General features: G+C 38.8%; 3 protein-coding genes and 1 long non-coding RNA gene across 5 annotated transcripts; 3 read left to right on the top strand and 1 right to left on the bottom strand.

Annotated features, from left to right (window-relative positions):
* Nucleotides 1-306: 306 nt before the first annotated feature.
* On the top strand, nucleotides 307-4,611 carry LOC146295513 (cytosolic phospholipase A2 gamma-like). Its single transcript, XM_084695901.1, has 12 exons — nucleotides 307-440; nucleotides 558-694; nucleotides 854-1,055; nucleotides 1,275-1,383; nucleotides 1,492-1,632; nucleotides 1,755-1,820; nucleotides 1,999-2,133; nucleotides 2,515-2,625; nucleotides 2,767-2,880; nucleotides 3,144-3,298; nucleotides 3,439-3,604; nucleotides 3,763-4,611. Exons 1-12 carry the CDS (start codon nucleotides 411-413, stop codon nucleotides 3,939-3,941), a joined length of 1,545 nt encoding a protein of 514 aa, XP_084552027.1. The 5' UTR covers nucleotides 307-410; the 3' UTR covers nucleotides 3,942-4,611.
* A 3,255-nt stretch (nucleotides 4,612-7,866) lies between these two features.
* On the top strand, nucleotides 7,867-12,363 carry LOC146295512 (cytosolic phospholipase A2 gamma-like). Its single transcript, XM_084695995.1, has 5 exons — nucleotides 7,867-8,021; nucleotides 8,180-8,381; nucleotides 8,490-8,595; nucleotides 8,735-8,875; nucleotides 12,212-12,363. Exons 1-5 carry the CDS (start codon nucleotides 7,867-7,869, stop codon nucleotides 12,361-12,363), a joined length of 756 nt encoding a protein of 251 aa, XP_084552121.1.
* Nucleotides 12,364-12,527: 164 nt separating this feature from the next.
* LOC146295511 (uncharacterized) lies at nucleotides 12,528-14,339 on the bottom strand. 2 transcript variants are annotated; one of them, XR_014753356.1, is made up of 4 exons: nucleotides 14,160-14,339; nucleotides 13,535-13,652; nucleotides 13,307-13,421; nucleotides 12,528-13,181 (listed from the first exon to the last, which is right to left on the bottom strand). It is a non-coding gene; the product is annotated as an uncharacterized LOC146295511 (long non-coding RNA). The 2 variants fall into 2 exon arrangements; XR_014753357.1 differs by lacking the exon at nucleotides 13,535-13,652.
* A 272-nt stretch (nucleotides 14,340-14,611) lies between these two features.
* On the top strand, nucleotides 14,612-20,055 carry LOC146295510 (aquaporin-3-like). The gene is made up of 7 exons (XM_084695994.1): nucleotides 14,612-14,618; nucleotides 14,696-14,742; nucleotides 17,851-17,983; nucleotides 18,132-18,269; nucleotides 19,052-19,170; nucleotides 19,351-19,568; nucleotides 19,679-20,055. The coding sequence occupies exons 1-7, from the start codon at nucleotides 14,612-14,614 to the stop codon at nucleotides 19,905-19,907; spliced, it is 891 nt and encodes a 296-aa protein (XP_084552120.1). The 3' UTR covers nucleotides 19,908-20,055.
* Nucleotides 20,056-20,062: the final 7 nt, after the last annotated feature.

The raw sequence follows: 20,062 nt of genomic DNA, 5'->3' as shown, positions 1-20,062 counted from the left end.
AACAGTTTGATTTTTTGACGAAGCCGAAGCACACCATCCACCCCCTTCTAAAGGTATGGTTGGCTATTTTCTGTACATTTCAGCCTTATTACTGAACAAGATGGACACATTAGAGGTTACTATTGTAACTAATTAACTAATTAAATTCACTTTGTACTGGAAAGTTTCAGAATATTAACAGGACAACTCTCAGCTGGGCTGTTGGATATTTTTTCTGATGTCTCAAATCAGGTAACATTTGCATTTCTGTTGGAATTTCGGTGCCATGTTCGCTAGATGTTAACTTGTGTTTGTACATTTTCAATCTACCCTCTCTCTCTTTAAATAATCACACATGAAGAATCGCACACTCCCTTAACAGTGGAGAGAAAAAGCATGTTGAGAAAAGGAAACCTGTTATCGAGGAATGTATGAAGAGGAATCATGTTGCATGCAAACAGGTAGTTGTAATAGACATGGTTTAATCAAATGCATGTATGTTTTACTCTATATTGTGTGTCATTGAAACTTAAATGAATGTAAATCAAGTCATGGTGAAAATGTTTCCACTTCCTGAGGTTCCTAATATTGCTTTGCTGGGATCTGGAGGAGGAGAGAGAGCAATGGTTGGACTTCTGGGATCACTCTATCAGCTGGAGAAGGAGGATCTCCTGGACTCTATCCTCTATCTTTGTGGGGTGTCAGGTTCCACATGGTAACAGCACCCTGCATACAGTTAGAACCTGAATCATGGTTGATGGAGGCTTTGGTTATGGCAATAAAACTTTCAGCATTTTATGTTATCAGTCCAATAGCAGCATGTCATAGTAATATAATCACAGGTCACATAACCTACTTATGTTTGTGCCTGTAGGTCCATGTCCAGTCTTTACAAGGAGTCTAACTGGTCTAAAAAGATTGAAGAAGTGAAAAAGAGAATTGCCAACACGCTTGAGTTTGGTAATGTGGGCATCTTTGCAAGAGGAAAGAAATTGCTGAACTATTATCGCAAACATGAGCAATTCAGCTTGACTGATGCTTGGGCTGCACTTGTTGTGCCTCAGATAGTTAAAGAAGTAAGTAAATGTTTCCCCTAAGAAATAAAATAGGTGATCAATTGATCTCAACCTTACATCTTTTTTTATGAACCAGTTCACCACAAATAAATTCAACTTAATCTAAGAAGCTATTTCAGTATTCATGTTTTAGCATGTTGTCTCGCAGGACACTGGTTCTCAGGCAGCATGTTTTACTGTTTCTTCTGGATGTCAGGCATAACTTTCTTTCTCCCACAGATTGATGAGAACACTCTCTCCAGCCATAGGGAGGGCCACTACAACGACCCCTATCCCATCTATACCATTATTGATCAGGATAGTAAATATAAAAAACTGAAGGAGAAAGGTATCCTTATTCTTGAACAGTATTCACGTGTGCGGTATTATTTTATGGAGAGCAAAAAAGATGAATCAGATGGGAGTTGTAATCTTGTATGCCTGACACTCTCAATAGACCGCTGGTTTGAGCTGACTCCTCATGAAGCTGGGTATTCCACAACGGGGGCCTTTGTGGATACCACCAGATTTGGGAGTCAATTTAACAAGGGTAAACTGACAAAGAGTCAACCAGAAAGGGATATGTTGTATATTCAAGGTAAATTCCATAATTCTTGGAAAGGAAGCCACATTTTGAATGCATCCACACATGACACTGGATCTGTAGGTCTACTGCAATATTGATGTTGTCAATACTTTGCTGGTGGTGGTCTTATTTAGGTCTTTGTGGAAGTGCTCTTGCTGACAGAGAAGCTATACTGGAAGAATTGAAGAAGTTGATTGAAGGTACTCGCCCATAAATGTATTCACATGTACTAACACGTGGCAAAACTCGAGGTCTGAATTTCTTGTTACGTGCCTAGCATTGTGCTTGTGTTTGTCCCACTCACAAAACTGGTCTGCTTAGTGCACATTAGGAAAACACCAACAAGTAAAACAAAACTTACCTTATTTCTGTTTGTAGGAGAGAGAAGCAGGCTGAAGAAGACAGACTGCCAAGGCCCTATGGTGCTCCAGAAGATAGTAGAACTGCATCTCTGTTTTTACAGAAGGGGCGACTGCACTCACCTTTATACTGAACTGAATTCACTACTCAAGGGTACTGTCTGAAATAATAATCATTAATCCACAAGTATGTTAAAGGGATAGTGCAACATTTTGTAATTCACCCCATGGTTTGTGAGATAGTCAAGGGGTGCCTGATAATGAGGTGATTAACAACTACCAGCCCCTCAAGTTGGATTTGTTATTTTGTTATTATCAACTAATATTTTGCTGCTCATGTTCCATTGGTTCAGTTTTAAATCAGATGTTGGAGTATTTGAAAATCAAGAAAACTAGGCAAATCTTCCTGGAACATGGAAATATCTAGTTTATTTAATTACAAGTCAGATGGTCCTGATTTCATGTAAGGCACCCATTTTACCACCTAAATAAACTATCCAACAGGGAAGTTTTAAGTTTGTGTTATCATTCACAGAGAAGACTGAATTGTGGAGACCAGAACTTGTACGTTCTAAGCTAGAACTGTCCGACCATACCTGCCAAGTGTGTGAGTTCATCTTTGACTGGTTTGATGACCTGAAAGAAGGTAAGTTGGTTGGGTTTGATATTAATCACTGTTTGTACCTGTCATGGAATGTCATCACTTCATCAACACTAATTTATTTGCTATCTGCCATGATTTAACTATTAATATTCTCTTGATTATTTTTTATTGTGTCATTTATAGAAATATGGAGAGCTATTGTAAAGGTCATATTATCAACTGTGCAGCACGACTTGGAAACATATTGGATTTGGGGAACCCAGTATAACTTTCTGCACAATATACCACATGACACAGGTGAATTCAGATTTTAAAGTAGTCTGTGCAGTTGTTTTATTACAAGTTCAACTGTGAATGACCCTATCAAGACATATTTCAAGTCATCAACTCTTAGAACTTGACTACTGTATATGCTGCACTTCCATGCATTAATTTGTACATTGCTTTGATTAGAAGTGGCTGTTGAATGGATACATGTACATTAGCACACAACTTCTTTCTGGCTGACTATGGGTGCAGATTTGTGTAACATGCAAGACATGTTCTGGTGTAATTTCCAGCTCCAGATGTTGCTCCACAAATTCTGACTGAAAAAATCAGACATTTTGAGGATGCTGGTTTACTGGAGAATTCTCCATATTTCTGTGTTCTGAGGCCTGAGAGACAAATAGATCTCATCATCTCCCTTGACTTCAGTGCAGGAGACCCAATGGAGGTAGTTAGATATATATTTACAAATGTACAAACAGTACTGATCACTGATCCCTTAGCTGTCCTCAACTTTCACAAAGTAAAGATTATTATTTGTCATTCATTCATTTTACTTCAACAATCCTGATTACTTTTGTCTTTCAGACAGTTTTGGAGGCACACAAAATATGTAAGAAGATGGATATTCCATTTCCAGCTGTTGTTGTGACTCCTGAGGACACAGAAACTCCAACAGACTTTTATGTCTTCAAAGGCGTCAACACTCCAACTGTTCTCCACATGCCATTGTTCAACACTGGGAACTGTAAAGGTAAGACGTTAGTGTACATATTGCAAATACATCCCAAATAATCGTCCAATAATTAATTTGTCCCAGAAGGTAATTGCATTTCGATGCCTTATTCATATGCTGCATATAGTGCAACTTTTTAAGGATTACATTCTAACACGTTCAGCTTTATTTTCTAGTTGAGGACTTGAGTGATTTGCGAAAGAAATACACAACATTCCAAGGAGCTTACAGTCCAGAGATGATTACTGAGCTGATGGAGCTGGCTGGCAAGAACATCACCAATAACAGGGAAAATGTCCTGAAGGAGATTGAAATGGTCTCAAAGAGAACAACTCTTGACAAGTCACAGAGATAATCAGGTTTTCAATGATCTTTGTCATGGCATGGCCAAATAGCAGAATCTCGTTCACTTAATGAAAGAGTTGGGATGATTTTACAGTTTTGTTTTATCTTAGTTTTTCAACATAGTAATTGGTACAGAAATGATAAACTCTCAGTGATTTTAAATGTTTCGTTTTATTCTTCAACCTTTGTTCTTCAACATGGCAATTGATAGATACATTATTAATCGTTAATGATTTTATATTCAGTTTTATTTTAGTTTTATTCTTCAGCCTTTATTCTTCAACAGAACAATTGGTATGGAAATGAACTGTTAAAGATTGTATATGTACTGTTGTATGCAGGTTCTTACTGTCTGTTTTTGCTTAGCTTTCTCACAGTGTATCGGACAGGTTCTTTTGCAGTTATGTAAAATGTGGGTTTTATGACATTAAGTATATTTACCAATACAGGAGTATACACTGCTCTGTGAAACTGACATGCCAAATGTATATGTAGAAGACAAATTATCCTTCATTATTGTCTTCATAGAGATTATCAAGGGGATGTTTAGAAAATGCAGACGTGTTTGTTAAAACAACAGTGACCCTTTTCGACTGGCAATAAACTACTAAACGACTAATAAACACTTGTCGGTGCCTGGACTCCACAATAATATCCATTCCTTTTGGATAAAGGGAATATTTAAAACGCTTTGGAGGTGGTTTTGGAAAAACTCATTATACCCAATAAAGAACTAGAATTGCCAAAACACATTGCTGTGTCACACAACCAGAGCAAACCAGAGAGAAGGAAACATAAGTGTTCATCATTGGGCAGCTGTAGCTGCTGTAAGCTCTTCAGCACACAGTTTCCTAGAGGAAACAACATGTTTTAGTATTAGTGTGACATTTCACTGAAGCAATAACAAGAATTTAACAAGAACGGTACATGAATCTAAAGCTCTGATAAGTAGCTATTAAGGTTCTTTAAATGTGGACTCACTTTGCTGTTGCTGAGTCCTGTTTGACAAATTCACACACTTGACTGGTCTTCATCTGCTGGTTGAGATTGGTAACCTCTGCAGTCCAAGACTCTGTTTCTGTTTTGAAGGCAGATGAACACCAAAAGAGTTGGGGAATTTAATTTATATGTCTTGTCTCCTTTTATATTAACTACTCAGAAGTATACAGACCTAAACACTGAAGCAAAAAAGAATAAAAGACTAACATTCATGTTCACCACAAGGTGGCAATGCTGACCAATCTCATGTTGAACAAGACCCTGATCCTTTTGCTTCTTCACCATTGTTAACAGATCTTCTACCTTTTTAGTCTGAAAATCATTATCAGGTCAAATATGAAATATAGGGGAAGGGAATCTTTTGACAAATCATGATGCTGGGGACAGTGTTGTTCAAAGCACATAACATTTCCAGAACACTTGAACATAAGCACCCCCAACACACACACAGACACACTTCTGGCTCGAGAGAATATGCCCCACAGAAGTTCATATTGAGACATAGAAAAAAATATATATATATCAAACAATATTACATAGCAGTTTGGCATATGTTAGGTATACAGCTATATACCATGAATACAAATGCAGTGCTCTCAATCTTTATTTATAGGAGTTAACTGGATTGACAGGAGTTAACTGGATAGTTTTGTCATATCAAGGGTCCGTCTTTCTTACCTTCTCCGCCTGACAGTTCTTAATCTGAATGTTCTTCATACAAAATGATAAAATCCAATGATAAACTGAGGGATCTTGAGTCATCCAATTATATGTTTGGTATCTGCCAGGTGCCTTCTGAAGACACTAGGACATCTTGTTCATTTTCCATCCATCCTCCTCACTTCTCCCTTTCCTCTGTGTTACCTGAAGTCACTGTAGGGGTGGATGATCCACACTCCAAAGGACTTGACCCTGGCTTGCTCAGCAGCCACCCCCTTATGACTGCCAAACATGCGCAGAGAAAACTTGTTGACCCCCGGCTGAAGCATAGAAACAAAATTTCTCTGTAAAAAGAACGACTTGTTGCTATCATATTCTTCCTCAGTCTCCTGTGGCTCAGTGTCAACATGTTCTGCGTCTTTGGAGATGGTAGGTTCTTCAGACACCATCTGGCCATTGGGATCGACTGTGTATTCATCGTTATGGGAGGTTACTAGGGAGGAGAGTTTTTGTTGATATCGCTCCTTGTGTCACCCCTTGGGGATGACTGGGAGCTCCTCCGCCAGCAGGAGAAGAGGAAGCTGCTTTTGCCCAGACGTTTGGACTCCACATTGTGGGCAGGGCTTTCCTCAATACTTCTCTGTCCAGCAACACTTCTGACGGGACTAAACATGTTCACGGTTACCTTTCAACAACAGCCCCTGAAATACATGGTTATTGGCTTAGGAGGAGGCTGAATACAAAAGTTGATTTAAACAGGCCTTTTGTGATGAACAATTAGCCTACCTGCTGATAAGTCTATGAAAAACAAGGGATTACGGGGGGGGGGGGGGCATGTTCAATAGAAATCGTGAGATTGTGTGTGTGTGTATGAGTGTGTGCTGCGGCTTGTTTTCTGTTTTTGTTTCAGAGCTTTGCTTGTGAGATTTCGGTTGTCCTTTCATAACTTTCAGTTCCGCACTCTGCTTTTGGGTCCTCCTTGCAGCCAGCCGTGACATCCAGGATTAAACATGAAGACACATCTGGTTGCTAGTCGTGTTTCTGCTTCGCTGGTTGTGGCATTTAACTTAAATATGTTACATTAAATACATTAAAGTGACATCACAAACATAGAACCCCACCAATTTAGCCCTATACCCTCCAACGATGAACTCTGTAATGAGTTTTGATCAATTTACTATGTAAGTATTTACTGTGCATGGAGAGTCATCTGATAATATACACTGTGAACAAAAAGAAAATAGTCATATCAGTTCATTTAAGGCTCAGATAAAGAAACAATGCATGCAGCTAACTCAACACCCACTGGTGCAAACAGCTGACCACTCCTGAAAGTCCATCGTCCGTAATGCTACAGTGCATCTCTCGGCCTATAATCAATGGCCCCACCTATACTACTTGTGAAGTTAAACAATGACTCACTTCTTCAAAGGTAATGTTTCTCAACGGTTCTACCCACAATTGTCATTGGGAGGGTGGGGTGGGTGGCATATAACTGTATATATTTCATTAACTTAAAAAAAAATACAAGTTTGATTTTTTGACGAAGCCGAAGCACACCACACCATCCACCCCCTTCTAAAGGTATGGTTGGCTATTTTCTGTGCATTTCAACCTTATTACTGAACAAGATGGATACATTACAGGATACTGTTGTAACTAATTAACTAACTAATTAAATTCACTCTATTCTGGAAAGTTTCAGAATATTAACAGGCCAACGCTCAGCTTTGTTGTTAGATATTTTTTCTGATGTCTCAAATCAGGTAACATTTGCATTTCTGTTTGAATTTCAGTGCCATGTTTGCTAGATGTTACCTTGTGTTTGCATATTTTTAATCTACCCTCTCTCTCTGTCTCTTTAAATAATCACACGTGAAGAATCGGACACTCCCTTAACAGTGGAGAAAAAAAGCACATTGAGAAAAGGAAACCTATTATTGAGGAATGTATGAAGAGGAATAATATTGTATACAAACAGGTAGTTACGTTTACATTTAGTCATTAAGCAGACACTCTTATCCAGAGCAACTTACAGCAAGTACAGGGACATTCTCCCCGAGGCAAGTAGGGTGAAGTGCCTTGCCCAAGGACACAACGTCATGTGCACCAGCCAGGAATCTAACTGTCAACTTTCAGATTACTAGCCCGATGCTCTACCCGCTCAGCCACCTGACTCCCTTGGTTGTAATAGATAGGGTTCAATCAAATGCATGCTTTACTCTATATTGTGTGTCATTGATACTTAATTAAATGTAAATCAAGTCATGGTGAAAATGTTTCCACTTCCTGAGGTTCCTAATATTGCTTTGCTGGGATCTGGAGGAGGAGAGAGAGCAATGGTTGGACTTCTGGGATCACTCTATCAGCTGGAGAAGGAGGATCTCCTGGACTCTATCCTCTATCTTTGTGGGGTGTCAGGTTCCACATGGTAACAGCACCCTGCATACAGTTAGAACCTGAATCATGGTTGATGGAATATTGGGTCATGGCATTTAAACTTTCAATATTTATTTTATCAGTCCAAAGGCAGCATGTCAAGGTAATATAATCACAGGTCACATAACAGACTTATGTTTGTTCCTGTAGGTGCATGTCCAGTCTTTACAAGGAGTCTAACTGGTCTAACAATATTGAAGAAGTGGCAAAGAGAATTGCCCACAGGCTTGGGATTGATCGAGTGAGCATCTTAGCAAGAGGAGGAGAATTGCTGAAATATTATCTCTGCCATGATCTCTTCAGCTTGACTGATGTTTGGGCTGCACTTGTTGTGCCTGAGATAGTTAAAGAAGTAAGTAAATGTTTCCCCTAAGAAACAAAATATGTAATCACTGGAGATGGCAGAAGGCATGTTTACTGTTTCTTCTGGACGTCAAGCATAACTTATTTTCTTCCATAGATTGATGAGAACACTCTCTCCAGCCGTAGGGAGGGCCACTGCAAGGACCCATATCCCATCTATACCATCATCGACAAGGATAGTGAAGATGAAAAGCTGGAGAGAGGTATCTTCATACTTGTACAATATTCATGTGTGTGGAATTATTTCATGTAGACTTGTTTACATTACATTACATTATGTAGAGCAACAAAGAGAAACCAGATGGGTCGTAATCTTGTATGCACAACACTTTTTCTCAATAGACTGCTGGTTTGAGCTGACTCCTCATGAAGCTGGGTATTCCATAACGGGGGCCTTTGTGGATACCACCAGATTTGGGAGTCAATTTGACAAGGGTAAACTGACAAAGAGTCAACCAGAATGGGATATGTTGTATATTCAAGGTAAATTCCATAATTCTTGGAAAGGAAGCCACACATAACACTGGATCTGTAGGCCTACTGCAATGTTGATGTTGTCAATATTTTTCTGGTGGTTGCTTCTTTAGGTCTTTGCGGAAGTGATCTTGCTGACAGGAAAGTTTTCATGGAAGAATTGAAGATGTTGATAGAAGGTACTCCCCCATAAATATACTCACATGTACTAACACGTGGCAATACTCAGAGGCCTGAATTTCTTGTAATGTGCCTAGCATTGTGCTTTTGTTTGTATCATTTGGAAAACTGGTCTGCTTAGTGCACATTAGGAAAACACGAATAATTAAAACAACACTGACAAATAAAATACTCCAATGCTCTGTAACTGAAACATATATTTATCCTTTCATCCTGTTTTTAAACTGGAAATGTTGGGGACGGCATTGCCTGTGCCACCCCAAAACTAAGCCCAAAGTGTGTTATACCTCTACACATCTTGTATGTGCTGTATATTAGAAATGACAATAAACCCAGAGAGGTTTCACTGTTTTCTGTTTGTAGGAGAAAGAAGCAGGCTCAAGAAGACTGACAGCCCAGGCCCTTTGGTGCTCCAGAAGATGGTAGAACTGCACCTCTGTTTTTACAAAGAGGAAGACTGCACTCACCAATGGACTGAGCTGAATTCACTGCTCAAGGGTACTGTCTGAAATAATAATAATTAATCCACAAGTATGTAAAAGGGATAGTGCAACATTTTGTAATTCACCCCATGGTTTGTGAGATAGTCAAGGGGTGCCTGATAATGAGGTGATTAACAACTACCATCCCCTCAAGTTGGATTTGTTATTTTGTTATTATCAACTAATATTTTTCTGCTTATGCTCCATTGGTGCAGTTTTAAATCAGATGTTGGGACGATTTGAAAATCAAGAAAACTAGGCCAATGTGTCTGGAACATGGAAACATCTAGTTTATTTAATGTCAGGTGCTGATTTAATGTAAAGCAGCCATTCCTACATTTTGGCACCACCTAAATGCACTATCCAAGTTTTAAGTTTGTGTTATCATTCACAGAGAAGACTCAATTGCGGAGAACAGAACTTGTAACTCCTAAGCAAGAACTGCTCAGATGTACTGGCCTTGTGTGTGACTCCATCTTTGACTGGTTCCCTGACCTGAAAGAAGGTAAGTCTGTTGGGTTTGATATAAATCACTGTAGCTCTCATTTAATGTGGTCACATCATCAACACTAATGTATTTGGTATCTGCTATGATTTTACTATTAATATTCTCTTGATTATTTTTAATTGTGTCATTAAAAAAAACTTTTTTACAGAAATATGGGGAGCTATTTTAAAGGCCATGAAAATAATTGTTGAATGGATTTGGGGAACCCAGTATAACTTTCTGAACAATATACCACATGACACAGGTGAATTCAGATTTTAAAGTAATCTGTGAAGTCTGATAAGATTGTTAAAATGTCCAATATCTTAGTTATCTTGTAGTTGTTAAGGTAAAAGTTCAACTGTGAATGACCCTATCAAGACATGTAAGTCATCAACTCTTAGAACTTGAATACTGTATATGCTGCACTTCATGCACTCATTTGTACATTGCTCTGATTAAAAGTGGCTACTGAATGGATACATATACATGAGCAAACAACTTATTTCTGGCTGAGTATGGGTGCAGATTTCTGTAACATGCAACACATGTTCTGGTCTAATTTCCAGCTCCAGACGTTGCTCCACAAATTCTGACAAAAAAAAAGAGACATTTTGAGGATGCTGGTTTACTGCTGAATTCTCCATATTTCTGTGTTCTGAGGCCTGAGAGACAAATAGATCTCATCATCTCCCTTGACTTCAGTGCAGGAGACCCAATGGAGGTAGTTAGATATATATTTACAAATGTACAAACAGTACTGATCACTGATCCCTTAGCTGTCCTCAACTTTCACAAAGTAATGATTATTATTTGTCATTCATTCATTTTACTTCAATAATCCTGATTACTTCTGTCTTTCAGACAGTTTTGGAGGCACACAAAATATGTAAGAAGATGGATATTCCATTTCCAGCTATTGTTGTGACTCCTGAGGACACAGAAACTCCAACAGACTTTTATGTCTTCAAAGGCGTCAACACTCCAACTGTGATCCACATGCCATTGTTCAACACTGTGAACTGTAAAGGTAAGATGTTAGCGCACATATTGTAAATGCATCACAAATAATATTAACGTCCAAAAGATAATTTGGCCCATAAGGTAATTGCAATTAGCCTAATTTATATCCTGCGTATAGTTAGTAAGTAACTAAAACTTTATTTAAATAACACATTTCATACAAGAATTGCAGCTAAAGGTGCTTTACATAAAATCAACAATAATAGGCCTACAAGTGATAAAGTAATAGATCTAAAACATATAACAACCCAGATTAGCCGCACTCTATCTGCGGTCTCTCGAATCCGTCTTAGATCTGAGCTACCACTTGCAGTTTCCAAACATATAGCAAAACACACTCTCACACAGTCTTTGTGGTTTCCCAATAAAATTAAATAAAAAACAAAAATAAAGTAAAATAATGATAATTACAATTATAATACAAAATATAAAATAACAAGATATAATAATAATAATACAAATAAAAGATGAATGTATCTTGACAAAATACAATCCGCAGTCTTTGCGGGAATCCAAAACACACAAGCCGCGGTCTTTGGGGTATCTTGAGCCACAGTCTTTGTGGTTTCCCAATATAAATAAAATGTAACACATAAGCCATAGTGCAAGTCAAACACAAGCTGCAATCTTTGCGAGAATTCAAAGCAAATCTATAAAAACAATAACATAACGACTAAAAGTTGTAAAACCCTTCTGAGATAAATAATAAAATAAAATAGTTAAATGCTTTGGTAAAAAGGTTTTAAGCTGTCTTTTAAAAATGTCTGGCGTGTTTGTTTCCCTAATATTTATGGTTAATGTGTTACCCTCTGTGTTTATTAATGTGAGAGTTGAAATTCCAATCTGAGTCCAGGATTACACTGAGACTTGTCGCCTCTGGTTTAAGCCAGGGGGTTAAACCTCCTAGATTCTTAGTAAGCATCTCTGTTTTGGATATGGGGCCACATAGTAGGACTTCAGTTTTGTCTTCATTTAATTTAAGAAAGTTATCATTTCAGCTTCCTTGAGCAACCCCGTAGCAGTTCTCATGTTTCTTAGACCTATGGTCTCCTAAACTAACATAAAACTTCCTTCCTGTGATATATGATTTCATCCAGTTCAGTACATTATCTGTGAATCCATAGTGCAACTTTTTAAGGATTACATTCTGACACGTTCAGCTTTATTTTCTAGTTGAGGACTTGGCTGAGTTGCGCAAGAAATACAAAACATTCCAAGGAGCTTACAGTCCAGAGATGATTACTGAGCTGATGGAGCTGGCTGGCAAGAACATCACCAATAACAGGGAAAATTTGATGAAGGTGATTGAAATGGTCTCGAACTGAACAACTCATGACACACAAGTCATCACAACAGAGATAATCAGGTCTTCAATGATCTTTGACATGGCATGGCCAAATAACAGAATCTCAATGACATAATGAAAGAGTTCGGATGTTTTTACAGTTTTGTTTTTAATTTGTTTTTAACATAATAATTGGTACAGAAATTATAAACTCTTATTGATTTTAAATGTTTCGTTTTATTCTTCAACATTTGTTCTTTAACATGGCAATTGATAGATACATTATTAATCTTTTTTTTTTTTTTTCAACATCACAATTGGTACGGAAATGATGAACTGTTAACGATTGTATATGTACTGTAGTATGCAGGTTCTTACTGTCTGTTTTTGCTTAGCTTTCTCACAAGTTATCTGACAAAGTCTCCTGCAGTTATGTGAAATGTGGGTTTTATGACGTCATGTATTTCTACCAATACAGGAGTAAACACTGCTCTGTGAAACTGACATGCAGAATTTTTATGTAAAAGACAAATGATCCTTCATAACAGTCTTAACAAAGATTATCAAGGGGATGTTTAGAAAATGCACACCCGTTTGTTAAAACAACACTGACCATTTTTGACTGCCAATAAACAACCAAACGACCAATAAAAACTTCACTTGTCGGTGCTTGGACCCCCCAATAAAATCCATTCCTTTTGAATAAAAGAATATTTTAAAAGCTTTGGAGGTGGTTTTGGAAAACCTAATAATACCCAATAAAGAACTACAACTAGAGCTAACCAGAGAGAAGGAAACAGTATTGTTCATCATTGGGCAGCTGTAGCTGCTGCAGGCTCCTCAGCAGGTCACAGTTTGCTAGAGGATACAACATGTTTTAGTATTAGAATGACATTTCACTAAAGCAATAACAATAATTTTACAACAATGGTACCTTAATCTAAAGCTGTGATAAGTAGCCATAAAGGTTCATGTGGACTCACTTTGCAGCTGCTGAATTCTGTTTGACAAATTCACACACTTGGCTGGTCTTCTCCATCTGCTGGTTGAGATTGGTAACCTCTGCAGTCCAAGACTCTGTTTCTGTTTTGAAGGCAGCTGAACACCAAAAGAGTTGGGGGATTTAATGTATATGTCTTGTCTCCTTTTACATTAATTACTCAGAAATATTCAGACCTAAACACTGAAGCAAAAAAGCATAAAAGACTAACAATCATGTTCACCACAAGATGGCAATGCTGATCAATCTCACATGGGACAAGACCCTCTGAACAATCCCTTATCTTCATGATCCCTTTGCTTCTTCACCATTGTTCACAGATGTTCTCGCTTTTTAGTCAGAAAATCATAAAATTATGAGGTAAAATATGAAATATATTGTGTATGAGTTACTTCCACAAATCAGACTTTTGAATAAATCCAAATAAGTCTTATGGGTAGGGAGTCTTTTGACAAATCGTGTTGTTGGGGACAGTGATGTTCAAAGCACATAACACTTCCAGAACACTTGAACATAAGCCTCCCCAACGCACACACACATACATACACACTTCTGGCTCGAGAGAATATTCCCCACAGAAGTCTATATTAAGACATAGAAAAAAAAAGACTGGGTACCAAGAGTTTGTGTGACTTAACTCATGGTGCATGCCCCGAATATATTATATTTTATATAAAATATCAAACAATATAACATAGCAGTTTGGCATATCTTAGGCATACAGCTATATACCATGAATACAAATGCAGTGCTCTCAATCTTTATTTATAGGAGTTAACTGGATTGACAGGAGTTAACTGGATAGTTTTGTCATATCAAGGGTCCGTCTTTCTTACCTTCTCCGCCTGACAGTTCTTAATCTGAGTGTTCTTCATACAAAATGATAAAATCCAATGATAAACTGAGGGATCTTGAGTCATCCAATTATATGTTTGGCATCTGCCAGTTGCCTTCTGAAGACACTAGGACATCTTGTTCATTTTCCATCCATCCTCCTCACTTCTTCCTTTCCTCTGTGTTACCTGAAGTCACTGTAGGGGTGGATGATCCACACTCCAAAGGACTTGACCCTGGCTTGCTCAGCAGCCACCCCCTTATGACTGCCAAACATGCACAGATAAAACGTGTTGACCCTGTAACGTGTTTTTCTCTGTAAAAAGAACGACTTGTTGCTATCATATTCTTCCTCAGTCTCCTGTGGCTCAGTGTAAACATCTTCTGCATCTTTGGAGATGGTAGGTTCTTCAGACACCATCTGGCCATTGGGATCGACTGTGTATTCATCGTTATGGGAGGTTACTAGGGAGGAGAGTTTTTGTTGATATCGCTCCTTGTGTCACCCCTTGGGGATGACTGGGAGCTCCTCCGCCAGCTGGAGAAGAGGAAGCTGCTTCTGCCCAGACGTTTGGACTCCACATTGTGGGCAGGGCTTTCCTCAATACTTCTCTGTCCAGCAACACTTCTGACGGGACTAGACATGTTCACGGTTACCTTTCAACAACAGCCCCTGAAATACATGGTTATTGTCTTAGGAGGAGGCTGAATACAAAAGTTGATGCAAACAGGCCTTTTGTGATGAACAATTAGCCTACCTGCTGATAAGTCTATGAAAAACAAAGTATTAAGATAAAGGAGCATTGGAAAAAATACTGTTTGTGATTAAGGAAGTTGTTTCATATCGATAATCTTAACTCAACAGCCACTGGTGCAAACAGCTGACCACTCCTGAAAGTCCAATTCATCTGTCGGCCTGTAAGCAACGGCCACACTTGTACCTTGTACTTGTGATTCAAATGGTAGAAAAAGAGGAGATCATTTTTTAAGCATTTATCATTCCAATCCCAATCAAAACATAGGCTTTCTATGGGTGGTAACCACATGATAACAATGCCTGTCAACAGCGTCTAACAAACAGCAGGTCTTAAGGAGTCTCTCACATGGGTTTTAAATGGGAACACATACGCCCTTTACTTGAGAAATGCCAAGTCACATGCAATGGTCATCAATGATATCAGATCCATGTTTGCGTCCAAGAAGGCCCTTCGTGCTTGATTGTTATGCAGTACAACAATTGTAAATACAGTATGATATTAAACACCTTCAAAATGGTGATGGAATACTATAGATAATACATCATACATGAGTCTGCAATCATAGATCTAAGTTGTGCTTTGTTGTAAATATGTTCTACCTCATTCTGCAGCACACACACAATGTTTCTACAAAAATAGTTATCAGACTCAAAAGATCAGATTAAAAAAGGTCGGCTGATAAAAGCTGTGTGGATACAAAGTGTGTTTGGTGAAGCTCGGGCACGTCTGGATCTATTTGATCACCACACCAGTGCCAACTGAATGCTGATTGGCTCTTGGGTGGGAACCTTTAACAATTGAAGCCTTGGCCACCAGTATGCCCACACACCAGCAATCCATACAGGTGAGAAGATGCTTAGATTCTACCTACCAGACACAAACAAATTCAAGCACCAATACAGCACATGTTGACAGCATATAATGTACATTTTCACTGGATATTTTGATTATTATGTTACAATGCCAGAAGATGCAGCAACAAATAGTACTGGTTAAAAATGACTGTTCTTTCTGATTTGTTTCTTAATCCAATATTTGTGAGGTGACATGAACGTTTCAGGAGGTGTGTTTTTATGGCATCTGTCAGTAACTCACATTTGTCTTTTGTTGTTTATTAGTCATGGGGACTTTTATGGCTACCCTTGCAGCTCTACACTTGAGTGGTAAGTCGCATTTAAAACATTTGCCTAAACAATATGGACAACAGCACAGTCAGAAAACTGGTCAAGTCAAAATGGACCTTAAAAAGTCATATGGTGACAGGAAGTACAGTCCTTTGACACTGGATTTGACCAAATGTTATTCTAAAATGCAGGGTTTGGGAGTAACGGATTACAAGTAATCAGATTACTGTAATCTGATTACAAAATAATTGTAACTGTAATCCTTTGTCCTCCACAATTAGCAATTATGCATTTGATTTCTCAAACTATAAATAGTGTGTAAATAATATTGTGCATTATATGTCAACTGCCTTTATTGGACCCTCTATATCCTTTTTTTCTTTTGGTACACTACCACTGGGCATGCAAACAAACTTTAACAGGTTGTAAACTAGGTTTAGAAAGTAATCCAAAAGTAATGGAAAGTAATCAGATTACATTACTGAGTCTGGGTAATCCAAAATGTATATTACTGATTACAATTGTGGATGGGTAACTATAGTGACTGTAACGGATTACATTTAAAAAAGTAACCTACCCAACCATGCTAAAATGTTGCATTATCCCAACTTGTATTTGAACACCAATGCAAATAATGACAAGAAGAGACTCAACTTAATTCATTTAACACCATAAATGTATATAAATCCTAAGTAAACATACTAATCATTGATGTCAATGTGATGTCTATATAACATCAATTTCTGTGTCTAATAACTAATCTAATAACACGTTGAATTTATGTCAATCGGACATCAAACATATTGGCTTAGAGTGGATTCAGGTATATTGGGACATTTTTTGTAATTTTATCTTCTGAGTTCATGTTTGTTATCAAGTTCCAAACATAACCCAATAAATGAGATATTTCTGAATTCCTCAAGGTATCCACATTATTCTAAGTGTACAAAATATCATGAAGACAAAAGTATTCATGATATTTCATAAATGCATGGCTCACTATTTTAGTAGGCTGACAAAAAACTAATTTTAAGCAACTTGTTTGGTCATTTGGGACACAGACTCATGGATGTAGATTAATGTATTGAACAATAATTAAACATTTAAAAAAAAAAACATTTTAATGGATTTGTTAAACGTAAAAAAAACTCAGTAAACTCCTGCATTGCTCCCTTCATTCCGTTCTCCTCCCACATTTCTTGTAGAAGTTCTACTTGCCTTTTACTTTTCCCTGTTTGTTCACTCTCCCTTGCACTTCACTCTCCCTTGGTCTGTCTGTCTCTTTCCTGGGTGCCGTTCTATTCCACAAAATGAATTTGTTTCATAAGTGAGAACAATTTGTACATTCGGCAAAGTGCAGAAAAGTCTACACCTTCATACTTTAACAGAAGGCTAGGTTTAATGCTTGATAGTATTGTGACTACCACACAAGGCCTAAATATGTTTTTACTTCAATGTTTTAACAACAAGGCCTTTGATTATTACAATTTTTCAGGGTATTATTGACATAAAATAATCTGACACAAACTACAAGGCCCCCTACACAAAGCTCTGACGGTTAGCAACCTTAGCCTCTAAGTCCTTCTGCTAAAACTTTTGTAGGATACATCGGTTTTTGTGTTGTTATAAATGTAACTTTTTCACTTTTATTAGGTAATTTATGACTAAACTATTGACACATTTAATTTTCATATAGCCTACATAAAAACAATTTCTGTGTGGGATTAGTTTCCAATTTTAACCCACCCACCACTGGAATAAATTGCCATGCAAACTGAATTTTAAATGATGTTACAGCATCTTGATCAAAGGTACAGGTGTTTCGATGTGGATCGGTCGCCCAGGTAGTAACCTCAAAGGACAAGGCAGGCCAATACCTGTCAATCAACCTGGGCTTTGCTCTGGGGAGCACCTTTGGGATCCATGTTTCTCGTGGGGTGTCAGGTACAAGCGGGGAAATTATATCTATACTTGAAATGAATTGAAACCAGCTCACTTGAAAAACTTTCCCTTTGTCAAAATTTTTTTTTCTTCATCAAATCAAATGAATAAACATGTAACTGTAATGAATAACATGTGTTGTTGTTCTAAGGTGCCCACCTGAACCCTGCTGTGACTCTGAGTCTGTGCTTCCTGGGCCGGCATCCCTGGTTCCACCTGCCCTTCTATGCGTTGTCCCAGCTGCTGGGGGCCTTTCTGGCTGCAGCCACTGTTGCCCTGCAGTACTACGGTACTGAATCTATCAAAACATTGTCTTACCTCACTACAGGTATTGTTGTGGCTTCCTCAGTCTCCTGTGGCTCAGTGTCAACATGTTCTGCATCTTTGGAGATGGTAGGTTCTTCAGACACCATCTGGCCATTGGGATCGACTGTGTATTCATTTTAGACTTTGTGTTGTGTGTGTGTGTATAGTGTGTGTGCGTGTTAGGTTTGTGTGGTTGTTGACTATTAAGTCATTTGCGCACCTGTGGGTATGTGTGTTAATTATTGCAGGTACAGGGGTTAGAAGACAGGGAATCACAGGTGAGCGTGGTTGGAATCAGGGTTTGGGAAGCCTCATCACTTTTCAACCTTAAACTAATCCGCGGGAACAGTCCTTTTTGTAAGCGAGTTTTTAACGTGTTTATAAATAAAGTGTTAAACTTAGACGTGATGGCGGACCTCATCATTTGCAACAGCGTGAGTTGGAAATGACTTCAAATTCCCTTCACCATGGCAATCCTTCGTGGTTGGAGTGCCATTTCAGGTATACTATCAAATGTTTGGGGGGTCAGATGGCTGAGCGGTTAGGGAATCTGGCTATTAATCAAAAGGTTGCCGGTTCGATTCCTTGCCGTGCTAAATGACGTTGTGTCCTTGGGCAAGGCACTTCACCCTACTTGCCTCGGGGGAATGTCCCTGTACTTCCTGGAAGTCACTCTGGATAAGAACATTTGCTAAATGACAACAAAAAAATGTCTGGCTAATAAAAGTGAAGCACAATCTAATATGTTTGTGTGTGTATTTAAAGACGCCATAATGTTCTTCGGTGGAGGTAAACTGACTGTGACCGGACCTACTGCTACAGCGGGCATCTTCTCAACCTATCCTGCTGACTACCTCAGTCTGTGGGGTGGAGTCATAGACCAGGTCAGAAACCAGCAGTATCTACTCACACTTCTCCAGAACCTAAATCACTTCTCTTCCTGGGCAAAGGTTTATTGATGACAAATCGTTTCTACCAAATAGAATCAAGGAAGAGCAAAAGGGCCTAAACACTATCGACTCACCATCATGCGACTTGTGGCATGTTTGATCCATGCTGTTCAGGTAATTGGTACAGCTGCCCTGATGGTGTGCGTTCTGGCTTTGGGGGACCAAAGGAATTCCCCGGCCCCTCCTGGTCTGGAGCCGGTCCTGGTGGGGGCCGTGATCCTGTGCATTGGGGTGTCCATGGGCTCCAACAGCGGCTACTCCCTGAACCCGGCCAGGGACTTGGGGCCCCGTCTCTTCACCTATTTTGCTGGCTGGGGTGGAGAGGTGTTCAGGTCAGACAAACACTCACAGACTCCCCCCTCTCTCTTTTTCCTTTTCTCTCAAAGGGGTATGGTAGACACTGACTCACTTTACTCTAATGTTCCCTCTTTGTCCCTCCCAGTGCTGGAGATGGGTGGTGGTGGGTGCCGCTGGTAGCCACTAGTGTCGGTGCCCTGGTGGGAACACTCATCTACGTGCTCATGATCGAGGTCCACCATCTAGAGCCGGGGCCCTCTTCTGACCGTCCTGGCCTGGATATGAAAGCTGAGGGCAAGCACGTTGTGAAGTTGGAGGGAGAACCATACCTCATTTACAACCCAAAGGAGTTGCAGTGTGGAATGGCAATGTAAAGGAAAAAAGCATTGGGATCAGTCGTACCCAAGAACATGTTGTGGCTTCCCATTCAGAGGGAATAAGACTAATTACAAAAGCACTTAAATAGGTGTAAATAGTGTGACAATTTACTAGTCTCGTTTATTTCTATAAATTATTACTGAAATAACCC

This window comes from Hypomesus nipponensis, chromosome 4 (assembly GCF_054491055.1).
Source record: "Hypomesus nipponensis isolate SF chromosome 4, ASM5449105v1, whole genome shotgun sequence".
In the NCBI taxonomy this organism is placed as follows: domain Eukaryota; kingdom Metazoa; phylum Chordata; class Actinopteri; order Osmeriformes; family Osmeridae; genus Hypomesus; species Hypomesus nipponensis.
Note: the sequence above shows the minus strand (reverse complement) of the source record. Positions and strands in the feature narration are given on the sequence as shown.

Bases quoted from the DNA above. Each gene is read 5' to 3' on its own strand.
- LOC146295510 (XM_084695994.1), top strand. The intron at 17,984-18,131 runs GTACAAGCGGGG...TGTTGTTCTAAG, and splicing joins TGTTTCTCGTGGGGTGTCAG to GTGCCCACCTGAACCCTGCT. The intron at 19,569-19,678 runs GTCAGACAAACA...TGTCCCTCCCAG, and splicing joins TGGGGTGGAGAGGTGTTCAG to TGCTGGAGATGGGTGGTGGT.
- LOC146295513 (XM_084695901.1), top strand. From the start codon at position 411: ATGAAGAGGAATCATGTTGCATGCAAACAG. The intron at 695-853 runs GTAACAGCACCC...TTGTGCCTGTAG, and splicing joins GGGGTGTCAGGTTCCACATG to GTCCATGTCCAGTCTTTACA. The intron at 1,056-1,274 runs GTAAGTAAATGT...TTTCTCCCACAG, and splicing joins TGCCTCAGATAGTTAAAGAA to ATTGATGAGAACACTCTCTC.
- LOC146295512 (XM_084695995.1), top strand. From the start codon at position 7,867: ATGTTTCCACTTCCTGAGGTTCCTAATATTGCTTTGCTGGGATCTGGA. The intron at 8,382-8,489 runs GTAAGTAAATGT...TTTCTTCCATAG, and splicing joins TGCCTGAGATAGTTAAAGAA to ATTGATGAGAACACTCTCTC. The intron at 8,876-12,211 runs GTAAATTCCATA...TTTATTTTCTAG, and splicing joins GGATATGTTGTATATTCAAG to TTGAGGACTTGGCTGAGTTG.